This window comes from Protobothrops mucrosquamatus, unplaced genomic scaffold (assembly GCF_001527695.2).
Source record: "Protobothrops mucrosquamatus isolate PMUCROS unplaced genomic scaffold, P.Mucros_1.0 scaffold9, whole genome shotgun sequence".
Lineage (NCBI taxonomy): Eukaryota > Metazoa > Chordata > Lepidosauria > Squamata > Viperidae > Protobothrops > Protobothrops mucrosquamatus.
In genome coordinates this window covers 435107-447913 of record NW_015386396.1, presented here as the reverse complement: position 1 = coordinate 447913, position 12807 = coordinate 435107, and the positions used below count along the sequence as shown (strand labels likewise).

General features: G+C 45.2%; 1 protein-coding gene across 1 annotated transcript in view; it reads left to right on the top strand.

Moving 5' to 3' along the window:
* The first annotated feature begins 3305 nt into the window (after positions 1 to 3305).
* FAM20A (FAM20A golgi associated secretory pathway pseudokinase) overlaps positions 3306 to 12807 on the top strand; it is a 50318-nt gene continuing 40816 nt past the window's right edge. Inside the window, exon 1 of the mRNA XM_015810378.1 lies at positions 3306 to 3667. Coding sequence (XP_015665864.1) covers positions 3306 to 3667 — 362 coding nt within the window. The remainder of the gene's footprint in view (positions 3668 to 12807) is intronic.

The window sequence follows — 12807 nt, the reverse complement described above, 5'->3', positions numbered from 1 at the left end:
TTACTGTGAATATGAAAAGAGTCTGACTTGCTTTTCTTAAAAAACAAAAACAAAGACTAGGAACAGATTTAAGATTATTTAACTCACATATAGCATACTCTATGTTATGTCTTAAGTGAGTTTTTAAAGAACTTAATTGAAATTGCGCCCATGGGCAAATTCTTTTAAGACCGCAGCTGGCAAAAACAGTTGCTAAACATGGTAACACCTTGTGATGGAAATAATTCTTAACCCCAGTCCTGATATAATGCTACATCTTATAAAGGCCCATAATTCTCTGGTGACTCCTTGCCTGAAAAAAATGATTATAAAGGCATCCTGTCTAAAAATTTTACGTGCAATCTTTCAAATCAGCAAAGAAGAACATACATCTTGGCAGGATAGACCCATATATCAAAGTTATTTTATCTAGCCAAGAAATCTTTTGATGTGGCCTCTTTCTAAGACATCTTTAACCTCTTTCTTCACACTGGGGTGGAGGTAACAACAACAAAAAAAAATGATTGACTTCAGCTCTCTCATAAAAGTTTGGTATTTTAACACCATCAAACGTATTTCTGCTTGGAGTGTAAAAACAAACCCTCAGTTGTTTATCTATCTTTAGATCCTGAAATGTTTCCAATAATTTTATCATACATACTGTATGATAAAAAAAGCAACGGATGGAAACTAACCAAAGAGAAAAGCAACCTAGAACTAAGGAGAAATTTCCTGACACTTAGAACAATTAATCAGTGGAACAACCTGCCTCCAGAAGCGGTGAATGCTCCAACACTGGAAGTTTTTAAGAAGAGATTGGACAGCCATTTGTCTGAAATGGTATAGGGCCATGGTGGCGAACCTATGGCATGCGTGCCACTGGTGGCACTCAGAGCCCTCTCTGTGGGCACGCGCGCCGTTGCCCCAGTCCTAGGCCTTCAGCTGGGTTTTATAAAACCTTTTCGCTTTAGGCCTCCGCTGCTGTGTGCAAAAAAAAAAAAAAAAAAGTTTCAATCAATCAATCAATTTCAACTTCTCGTGGAAAAAATAAAGATCTGGAATTGATTGATTGAACTTTTTAGTCCCACCCAGTCTGCCATTACCACCGCAGCCATGCCTACCCAATGCACCACACCCACCTGGCACACGAAGATACATAACTGAGTTTTGGGTTGCAGTTTGGGCACTTGGTCTCTAAAAGGTTCGCCATCACTGGTATAGGGTTTCCTGCCTGAACAGGGGGTTGGACTAGATGACCTCCAAGGTCCCTTCCAACATTATTATTATTGTTGTTGTTGTTGTTATTTAGACTTTGCTTTTCTTCCTTTAATCCTTATATTCTTTTTTTTAATGATTGTTGTGTTAGGGCTTTACATAGTTATTGTTATTAGGATTGCTTTTACTTTGACCACGGATGGTATAAATCTTGTTTTATATATACTGTAAGTCACCAAGAATCACCGTGATTGTGGCAGGCTAGAAGTTAGTTGATTGAATGAATAAATGCATATATACATATATACATACAGAGCAGACTTAGCACTAATACCTCAGCTCTGTGTTACTATTATTTAATCCTGGGTTAGAGAAGGAGAGGAGGAGCACAGATTTTTCCCACAGTAGTTATGTCCCGTATTAGGGAGTGTACACACAGACACACACCCTCGCCATAGAGATCCAATTGGCTTATTTTATTTGAGAAGATTGGAATAAAAAAGAGGAAGCAACGTCATGGTCTTTCAAAGAAAGACGAGGAAAAGCAAAAGAGGAAGGAGTGAGAAGAAACCAAAAGTGGAAGGAGGAATGTGATCTCATGACAGGCTGGACTATTTGTTCAACATCTGTACATCCCACCATCCTCATCAACTGCATTAAACTGACCAGATGTAATGGAAGGTACAGCTGAAAATCTGCTGATAAGGAAAGACTATTCTGCTCAGCTGGCCACGCCTCCCTAACAGGCAACCTTTCAAGGAAACTGCAGCCCAGCATTTTAAAAGAATATATATACAGTATTCTTTTAAAATGCTGGGCTGCCAAAGACGGTCCAGGATGGTGCTCATAAAAAAAAAGGGAAGGAAGGGCTTTAGCACCAATGTCCAATCTCTTCCCTATCTTTCCAACAGGACTTTGAGTGGCAAAGAATTGTTGCAGAGTAAGAGGGGGGGGGGACGTGTAAAGGGCAAAAGGAAACAGTTTGGCTTGGTTTCCCTCCTGCCACTGGAGTAGCCGTCAGCCGTCCAGCCACCCCAAATTTGCCCTTCAAGCCATCCGTCATAGCACAGAGTGACCCGAACTGACCGGCTTCTCTCATCCGCACTGCTTTAACGCGGTATCCGAATCGGCCCAATACACTGAAACGTATGCTGATCCAATTCACACAATACGCCAAACCACCGTTCAATCCACAGTTGGGCAGATAACACCTTTTAGGTCTCTATTTAACCTGGTTAACCACGTGATGCAAACAAAGCCAATGAGTTCCAAACTCTAGACTTAAAAGTTGACACGCGTTTGGAACAGATCCCCTTCACGAGAGCCGGAGCTCGCCTTCTCCGCGCCTGAAGTCTCGCCTTCCTGACAGCGAAGGGAGGGTTCAAGGCTAGAATTCCCAGCTACCTCTCTCCGGCGCGTTAGACGGGGCTTTCTGAACACAACCCCCAGAGGAAGGTTGCCTTCGCCCAGTGCAGTCACCGCACCGGAGTTCCTAAACTTGGCGCCCGCTCTCTTTCGGGCTGTCTGCTTCCCCTGCCTTCGACGGCCGCCGGGCGCTTTCCGCTCTCGCTGCCCACGCGCTGCCTTCGCCTCGCCCGGGACGCTCCCGCAAGGCCGGCGAGGAAAAGAGACCCGCCGGGGATGGCGGGGAGCAAGAGGCCCCGATCTGAAGGCGCGGCTGCGCTGCCGCCGCGGCGGTTTTGCTGAGCTGAGCTGGGAGGAGGAGGAGGAGGAGGAGAGGAGGAGGAGGAGGGTAGTAGGTGAGGCTGGTCGTGCCGGCTCCCCTCCCTCCCTCCCTCCCCACCCCGAGCAGATCCATCCTTCCAGAGGCGGCACGGTCTGCCTGCCTGGGGAGGGCAGCTCGGGAGAGGCGATTTGGCCAAGGTGTAGCCGGTCGCCTCTTGGCGAGAAGCGGGGCGCTGCCTGCCTGCCTCCCTCGGCCTCTCACCTGCTCCTGCGGCGGCAGCGGGGCAGAGGCCCTGCCTGGGCTCGCCCGGGCTCCCGCCAGCGGTGCGAGGCTCGCCTCCTTCCCTCCCAGCGCCCGCGCTCTGCCCGGATCGCCCGTGCGTTGCTTTCGCCCGGCCTGCCTCTCGCCGAGCGCCGGGCTGACCATGCTGGGGACCCGCCGCGACCGGCTGCTCATCCTGCTCCTTCTCGGGGCGCTGCTCAGCGCCGATCTCTACTTCCACCTCTGGCCCCAAATGCGGCGCCGCCTCGCTCCGGCCGAGACGGCTGAGCCACGCTGCTCCTGCCCCGCCGAAGCCGCCGCCGCCGCCGCCGCCGCCGGTCCAAAGCTCCGGACTCGGCCGCCCGCGAGCGCGTCCGCCAACCGGACCCGCCAGGCCGACCGCTCCAAGCTGAGGAGGCTCTTCGCGCACCCGCTCTACAGCGCCCCCGAGGGGCCGGCAGAGAAGTTGCTCAACGGGCAGGAGACGCTGCGCTACTACCGGCGGAAAATAGCCCGCTGGAACAGGTGCGTAGTCCCGGCCGGGGAAACGCGGCTCCGGCGCCTTTCGCGCAGAGCGAGACCCGAGCCGGAAAACCCGCTTGTGGCTGCGATCCCACGTGCGCGTGCGTAGCCTCGTGGCTAGCTGGTTTCTTGGGCTCGCGCGGAGAGAGAGAAAGTTGTTCCCCTCGCACGCCTCTGTGTAATGGGGGGGGGGGGGGGGAGATGGGGGGGAGTTGGTGCGAGGTTTGGTTGCAAACTTCCAAACTCTTCTTCCTGAATCTGATCTCGGTTGCCAGCTGGTTGGGAACTCAGTTTCAGTATCTCCGAGGAAATCTCTCGGCTAGCAATAGCAACAGCACTTAGGTTTATATACCGCTTCACGGGGCTTTACAACCTTCTCTAAGCGATTTACAGAGTCGGCATATGCCCCCCCCCCCAAAAAAATCTGGGTCCTCGTTTTATCGACCTCAGGAGGATGGAAGGCCTGCCTTCGTAGAACGGGCCAGGGGTGGGGGGAGGGGTTGATGGTCTCTTTCTGCTTCCCCCCTGGGCAAATATGTGCTGGGTCAGATTGGCAGTTTCCTCATTTATGGTTGCACTTTTTAGATTCTTATCTCTTTGAACACTCCTCACTATCCTTCCCATCCTTGGACCTGTGCCGGGTCTCAGGCTGCGGTGCCCAGAGTGGCTTCAGCCAAACGGTGGCAATCAGATTTATGCTGAACAATCTGCTAGAACAGGGGTAGTCAACCTTGGCTCTTTTATGACTCGTGGACTTCAATTCCCAGAATTCCTGAGCCAGCTTAGCTGGCTCAGGAATTCTGGGAGTTGAAGTCCACGAGTCATAAAAGAGCCAAGGTTGACTACTCCTGTGCTAGAATATCCTCAAGCAGGACAGATTGGTTTCTGCCCCATTGGCCGGCCTAACCACCCTCAGCCAAAGTTAGAAAGCGTCATTTGCCTCCATCCGTCCCAACCATCCATCCTTCCGTCCACCCATCCATCCCATCCACCCAGACACGGACTCCTAAGTCCTTGTTGTCAGAGCCCATTCTAGGAGTCTGTGCCTTTCCCTACCGGTCTCCATCCATTCTTGAGCCATTTAAAAAAAACAGCGCCCTTGCCAATGTGCTGCCAGTCCCGCCTTGTGCCTTTAGCCTTGGTTCCACCTCACTGCCGTTGCCAGACTTCCCTCTGAGGTGACTAAGCCTAACAGCTTTTCCACACCTTAAAGGCTTAGATGGTGGTGTAAGAAGGAGACTAATCCTATTGTGATACCACTTCGGCTAAGAATGGCTTAAGGTTGTTACATTTGGGGATGCCTGCAGAAAGCAGAGCCAGCTGGTGTGTGTGTGTTGGCTGAGATGTCATTCTTGGACATTGTTCTTCTGTAGGATGGGACTGACAGGTCTGCCGGGTAGGCTAATTTTGTGCGACTTTCTTGATAGTGAAATCACAGCGGCTGCTTGAAGCTGAGTTCCAGAGACCATGGGGCTGAGCTATGGGGGGGGGGGGAGCCTAACCAAAATGGCTGTAGCAGGGAAATTGCACCCTCTGGAACCATCACCTGAGAGAATCCACATTGTGGAGAATGGCTGGGGAGATGTTGTCTTTGGTGGTGTTGGTTGGGAACGAGTCTTTTTTCCAATGTAAATTAGTCCCAGAATTAAGATACTGGTAGTCCTCAATTTATGACCATAACTGGGACAAGAATTGCCATTGCTAAGTAAGACGGTTGCTAAGTGAGTCACAGCCAATTTTACGACCTTTTGGGCCACAGTTGTTAATCAGTGCAGTTATGAAGTGAATCATGAAGTTGTTAAGCGAATCCAGCTTCTTCCTTTGACTTGGCTTGTCAGAATCCAGCAGGGAAGGCTGAAAATGGTAACCATATATGACTCTTGGCCTCTGCAACAGTCATAAATACATGCAGGTTGCCAAGTGCCCGAATTTTCATTATGTGACCACGAGGAAGTTGTAAACCCTCATAAGCAGGGGTTGTTGTCCCTTTTTCCAGTGCTGCTGTAACTTTGAATGGTTGCTAAACAATGTCTGTTTTAAATCAATATATCTATTCCTATATCTGGAATAGGGAAAGGGTAGCCAGGTTTAGGCATTTGCCTTTTTAAAAAAAAAAACCAATATCCTGAGGACATTAAAATGGGGGGCGCAGAGGTTAATGCCATTTCAGATTTCTACTCTTTTTTAGGGTTATAGCAGGGCTCTCCAAACTGGATAACTTTAAGCCTTGTGGACTTCAACTCCCAGAATTCCCCAGTCAGCATGTTTACAGGCAAAGCGTGTCTGGCTGAGGAATTTTGAGCGTTGAAGTCCATAAGTCGTAAAGTTGCCAAGTTTGGAGACCCCTCTGAGTTATAGGAAGCTGCCTTGTAGAGTCAGACCTAACAAGCTGTCTAACAGTGTCATCGACATGGACAAGCTGCAAGTCCTCAAGAATCCAAGCTGGAGTCTTCTGAATCCATTGTAGAGATTCTAGAACAGGGGTAGTCAACCTTGGCTCTTTTATGACTCGTGGACTTCAACTCCCAGAATTCCTGAGCCAGCACAGCTGGCTCAGGAATTCTGGGAGTTGAAGTCCACAAGTCATAAAAGAGCCAAGGTTGACTACCCCTGTTCTAGAACTAGATTTGGTATCTTCTGCAGGCAAAGCTAATGCTGAGCTATAGCCCTTCCTTAGGTTAATTCTGAGTTGGTCTACACCAGCCTTCTCCTATTAAATACCTTTTTAAATATGATAGGACTACTAGACTCTCCCAGATCCTTGGCCTCCTCCCCTGCTGTCTCCCATCCTCCTCCTGTAGCCAAGCATTTAGTGTGCTGATTGCAAATTCTGGGAACTATAATCCCAATATTTCTGGATAGTACCAAGTTGGGAAAGGATGATGATCATGAGGTATCGCAGATGTTTCCTTTTCTAATAACTTAATTAACACCAGAAGCACCTGCACCTGGCTGCACTCTCCATGAGGAGTGCGGATATGAATATGTATCTACTGATACCAAGTGTGATTCTATTCTTACCTGCCTATAAATAACAGCAGTCGCTATGTTAGCTATAAGCATTTTTTTTTAAATTACTAGGTTAATGGAAGTCATACTAAAGTGTTGCAAGTACCTTCATGCCCTGAACGGCATCGGGTCAGGCTAAATGCAGGACCATTTTTCCCTGAAGATATCTACCTGTCCCACAAGGTCAGATGGGGTTGGTGCACCCCAAGTCCCTTCTTTTAAATGCTGCCATTTTATGGCACCAAGGAAGTGTGCCTACTCCATAGTTGCCTCTACCTTGTGGAACACCCTTGCCCTAGAGATCCAGCAGACCTCCATCCTCCTATAAGGTTTGGAAGAGCTGACTCTTTTCCCCGCCCCCCCTGGGCTTTGGGGGAGAATAAGGTTGAAGGCCAGCAAGGTGGAATCTAATGGGTGAAAGAGTCTTACCCCCAGGTTGTCAGCAGTTTTTATTGCAGTTGTTGGGGGGGGGGCGTGTTTTGTATCATTGTTTTTTTGAACTGCCCAGGACTAGGATATCTCAAATGGATGACCATGTATGTCTTATGAATGAATGAATGAATGAATGAATGAATGAATGAATGAATGAATGAATGAATGTTCTCCAGGTGAATTGGAAGCAAAACAGTTGACCCTAGAACTGTACCTCTCAAGCTGTTGAGCATAATAATACAAAACCTTCAGACATGAAAATTCACGCTTAATGAGTGTCAGAAAAGCATCGGTTGTGGTAAGGATGTTCACAAAGCTAGCTAGGGTAAAGCAAATTGATGTCTAAATACTCTGTATTTCCCATTTTGGGAAATATACATTGCATCTGATTCCGATATACAAGTAGTCCTTGACTTATGATCACAATTGAGCCCAAAGTTACTGTTACTAAGCGAAACAGTTATTAAGTGAGTTTTGTCCCAGCTGTAAAGTGAATCACTGAGTTATTAAGTTAGTAACACGGTTGTGAAGTGAATCTGGCTTCCCCATTGATTTCACTTGATAGAAGGTCGCAAAAAGTGATCACACATGACCCCAGTGTAACCGTCATAAATACATGCCAGTTGCCAAGCATTTGAATTTTTATCACGTGGCCATGGGGATGCTGCAATGGTCGTAAGTGTAAAAAAAAAATCATAAATCCCTTTTTTTTAGCGCTGTTGTAACTTTGAATAGTCACCAAATGGAAGATTGTAAGCCGAGGACTGCCTGTACGTCTTCCATTATAACAGTGTCTTATGAGCATTACCTATACACCTTTTTAAAAAGCAAAATCAGCCATTACTCTCAGCCTATTTTAGAAAAAATCGCACTTGCCCATTAATGGTGCAAGTCTAAATCCAGTGTCATCCTTATTGAAGGATTTGGTCAGGATGAAAATTTAGGGAAGCTAAGCCTTGTAAAAGTGAATGGTACAGACAGTCCCAAGATTCAGAACATAAAATCCGTCCTTTTGAAAGGAGTATCTTTGGTAGCGTGACCTTTCGGAAATTGACATGCTCTTTATATCTCCTTTCTTCTTCTAAGAGATGATGACAGAGCCAAAATGTGACCATTAAACCAAGGTATACTTAAAAAGAGTAAAGCGGGGGGGGGGGGAAGGGACTGAAATGTGCTGAGGTTGACACCACAGTGAAATTAAGTCAGGTGGACAGCTAAGAAGATTTTTCTAAAGATTTGAATTCATCTTACAGTTGAATTCACAAAAGTCTTGCACCACTCAAACAATCGGCCCTATCTATAGCATGTCAATCATTCATGACCTTAAAAAACAAGCGGGTGAAGCGAGTTATGTAAGACTTCCCTGTCTAGCCACAGCAAGTTCTTCTTCGTCTCCAGAGCCTTCTTGAAAACCTAGGGAGAATATAATATATAAAAAAAAGAATGCTTACTGATAAAAATGCAAGTCTTGGTGTTTCACACTGCACTAAGTGCTATTATGGTTTGTTAGCTTTTGATTTAGCAACGTGTATGAATCCAGCCAATTGTGGCATATATACCTAACCATGGTTTAATGTGGTGTAAGAAATCAGTCGCTGTGAATTATGATTTGCAGTGCAGATAGTCCTCGATTCACAACTACAAATGAGTCCCAAATTTCCGTTGCTAAGCAAGACAGTTGTTAAGTGAGTTTTGCCCCATTTTATGACCTTTCTCACCACAGTTGTTAAGTGAATCACTGCAGTTGTAAAATTACTAAGTTATAAAGTGAATCTGGCTTCCCGATTAACTTTTGTTGTCAGAAGATCGCAAAAGGTGATTACATAATCTGGGGGCATCACAACCATCCTAATTACAGTATATGCCAGTTACCAAACATCTGAATTTTGGTCACATAACCATGGAGATGCTGCAAGTCATAAATGTGAAAAATGGTCATAAGTCACATTTTTCAGTGCCGTTGTAACTTTGAATGGTAACTAAATGAACTGTTATAAATCAAGAACTACCTGTAGATGCAGAAGGTTGGTTCATTTATGTAAATCAGGTTAGTATTAATGTACATTTAAAGTGACAATAAAGTTATTATTCTATTCTATTCTATTCTATTCTATTCTATTCTATTCTATTCTATTCTATTCTATTCTATTCTATTCCTTCTTTATATACCCAGAGACGTCCATTCATGATGCCTAAAGTTTAATGTCAATGCTTAGTGTCATGTCACCTAGTTAGATTAACACTGTGATGTTTAATTGTCATACAACTTCATATGGGCTGGAGCTATCTATGGAAAGCAAGACATACACCTTGTTATTTTGAGGTATTTTTTATGTCTTTAAGCTATGCTTATGCTACCTTCTTCTTTTGTTCTCAGAGCTGTTGACAACATGTAATTTTGGAAAAAATATAATTATAGATAAATATATAATACAAAGGCAGAAATTTTATAAAATAAATACATACGCTTTAAAAACTGCAATGTGGGAACAAATAGTTGTTTGACTTGGCTCAGGGGCTGCTATTTATATCTGGTCTGCAAAATTCACAGTAGCTTTTTCAACAGCAGCAAAGAGGTGCAAAAAACTGACATTGGCTGTTCATCAGGGTTTGTGTAACACCCAAAAGAGTGCAAGAATATTTTCACCAATGCCCCTACGCTTCCTTACAGAGTAGAGTTCCACAATCAAGGGGCACAATAGAGAATTTTCTGATGTCATGAAGGATTTCTTGATTATCTAAAAATACTGTTGTTCTTGGAGAGAGAAACTCAGATATATGGGTGCTGAGCCATTTAGGTCATAACACAAAGCACCAGTAACTTTTATTGGGTGCTGAATCAAAAAGAAAGTCAATTTAGTGTGAATTAGTATACTACATCCTCTTCCTGTTTCACAGAAGCCCTGAGCTACAGTGGGTTGTTCCTAATACAGCAAGGATAATGTGTGAAAATGAAATGTGTTGGAGAGCAACTATCAACTGGAGGGGTCAAACAGGGAATTAGTCTGGAATCATTACATAAACACAAGTGGGCAAGGTCTGACCCCCCCCCCTTTGAATGCCATTGAGCCTTGTCTAGTCTTTCCTAGGTCACAGCTGCCAGTCTGAGAAGATTCCTGTAAAGTAGGCATAGCAAAATACAGTGGCTAATTTGAACTCTACACATCTGTTGTTTGTGCTTAATAATGGCTGACACTTCTAGTTAGGGCTGACCAGAATCTGAAAATATGGTTGCTTGTTAGTATTCAAATCCTGGTCAGTGCTCATCAGAAAGGGGAACCATTTGTTTTGCCTGTGCTGTTTAAACATAGATGAGCAGCTGATTGGGGAGTATGAGTTGTGTGGAATAAGGATGAGTTATGTGAGCATCCATATTCATCAACTGGAATGGCTTAATGCAGTACCATGTGAACGTACTTTCTAAAAGAACCAGGATTAGAGTCGGCTCATTCTGCGGTTTGTTCTCTGTTGAGGGCCTTATCCCTAATATTAGGTGTTATCTCCCTAGCAGATTACTAGGGAGTAAACTAATGGAGAGAAACGGCTTTTCACATTGCTGCCCATCAGCTATTTCTTGGACCGAAGTCCTGTTGATTTCTCAAGCAGATACATCCAGGTCAGCATGTTTCTGAGGTCAGCCTTGGCCTGCTTAAAACCCACACAGGCACAGAAGTTTAAATAAGAGCAAAGAGATTGCTGCTTGAGTAATGGCCTCTTTTCCAAATGCAGCAGTCAAGCTCGTTTAGCAACTTACCGGCTGCCTTTAAAGTTAGCAGGGTCACTTTTTGTCCTGCAGGAAAAGTCATGCTGAAAATCTTGTGCAGGAGCCAAAAAAATCTTTATCGTAAACTGCCAGGGTGTCTGTCTGAGGCTGGGTCTCTAATCAGCACAGCTTATATGATGCCCGAGAAAATAACAACCTCCCCTTCCAGAAACACGCAGACGCACACACACACACACACACACACACAAAAACCTCAAAAAAAAAAGTATAAAGTAAGAAGAAAACTGGTGTGAGATCCAAGGAGCTGATCAGGGAGCATTGCTGACTGCTTCGATTCAAGGGAACGAGTCTTCCCCTGTTTAAGCCACTGAAATGTGACAGCGGAGATAAAAAAAAAACCCCTGTCGCTTAGTGCCAACGACTCATGACAACAGAGATGAAAGACAAGCTCTTTCGTCGGGCTTTTTTTTAAAAAAAAATTGTTACATATTTAAACATTTATCCTCAACTGTAGGTTTTAGCAAAATGCACATAAAATCACCTCAGCCGTATCAGCTCAGTACATCCCCTCTAAATATTAGCAGCGCTGTTTGTCTGGATGTGCTTTCGTGTCTTCCTTGCAGCCGTTGTGAACAAGGCGACGTGTTCCATCACCTGTTTGTCTTCATCGGAGAACAAAACAAAACAAAACAAAAATGATTTTAAAAAATCGTTTTAGTCTCTTTCAGCTGGAATGAGGTGGGGTCACCCTCCTCTTTTCTGAGGGACACATTCCTGGAGGATAAGCTATTAGATGGGACCGAGGCAAGCAATGAGTAGGGACAGATCCAAAACTAACCCTTAACATTTTTTGTTCTTTTTCTGATATCTCCTTCCATCCTCCTCCTCCTCTCCTCCTCTAAAGGAGCCAGCCATCAAGAAAGATTCTTTATTCATTATTTATTGGACTTGTATACTTCCTGCTCCTGCCAAAGCCGGCCTGCAGCAGTTAACAAAAATGACAATAACAGTAAAATTCAACTCAAAGCAACCAACCTCCAAAGAGGGGCATTTTCCCTAATATCCCGGCTCAAGATGCTGCATATGGGCAATGTGGAGTGTGCTGATGCTCGTTGGGAAGGCAGCTTCAAATAATGCGTGCCAAGCTGGAACTCATGAGGCGCCAGTTGGGTCTGCCGGTCCACTTCTTGACCATTTTCCTACCTGTCCATTTTTTTTTTTTCTGGCTTTAATGCGACTTCAGCCTTGCTACTGACAGCTTTTTGCTTTTAATTTTGCCAGTGGCTTGACTGAGCAGCCATCTAGTCAGCGTGCAGAGCACACTCCTCTGGCATTGATTACCCTGTCTCTGGTTTCACAAATAGGATGAAAAGAATGACTGAAATCCTTAGTTATTTGGCTTGCTGTGTATGCTTTTTTCTTTGTCCCTATGCGCAGATGATCCATTGACCTAATAAGCCGCTGAGCAAGCAACTGAAAGAGAGTCAAGGCCTCTTTACTGCCACCTAGTGGTAGAACAACCAAACCGCTGAGCTCTGGACCTGTCCTAGAAGGTGCAAAGCTCTGAAACTGACTAGCCCACCTCCGGCTTCGGGCATATAACTGAAAAAACTGGGCCATAGTTTAGTACTTTGGCAGCCTGTGTGAGGGAATTCCTTTCCCAATAGCCTTTGCTCCTAGGGAAGCTCTAACTCCTTGCAGCCTTTCATTAGATTATGTACACCTAGTCCTCTACTTACAACCGTTAGTTTAATGACCGCTTGAAGTTATCACAGCACTGAATAAAGTGACTTATGACCCTTTTTGGCACTTATAACCATTTCAGCTTCCCTGTGGTCATGTGATCAAAATTGAAACACTTGGCAACTGGTTTGTATTTACTGTATGATGGTTGCAATGTCCTGGGTTCATGTGATCACCTTTTGTGACCTAACAAGGTCACAACAAGCCGTGTTACTAACTTAACAACTGCAGTGAT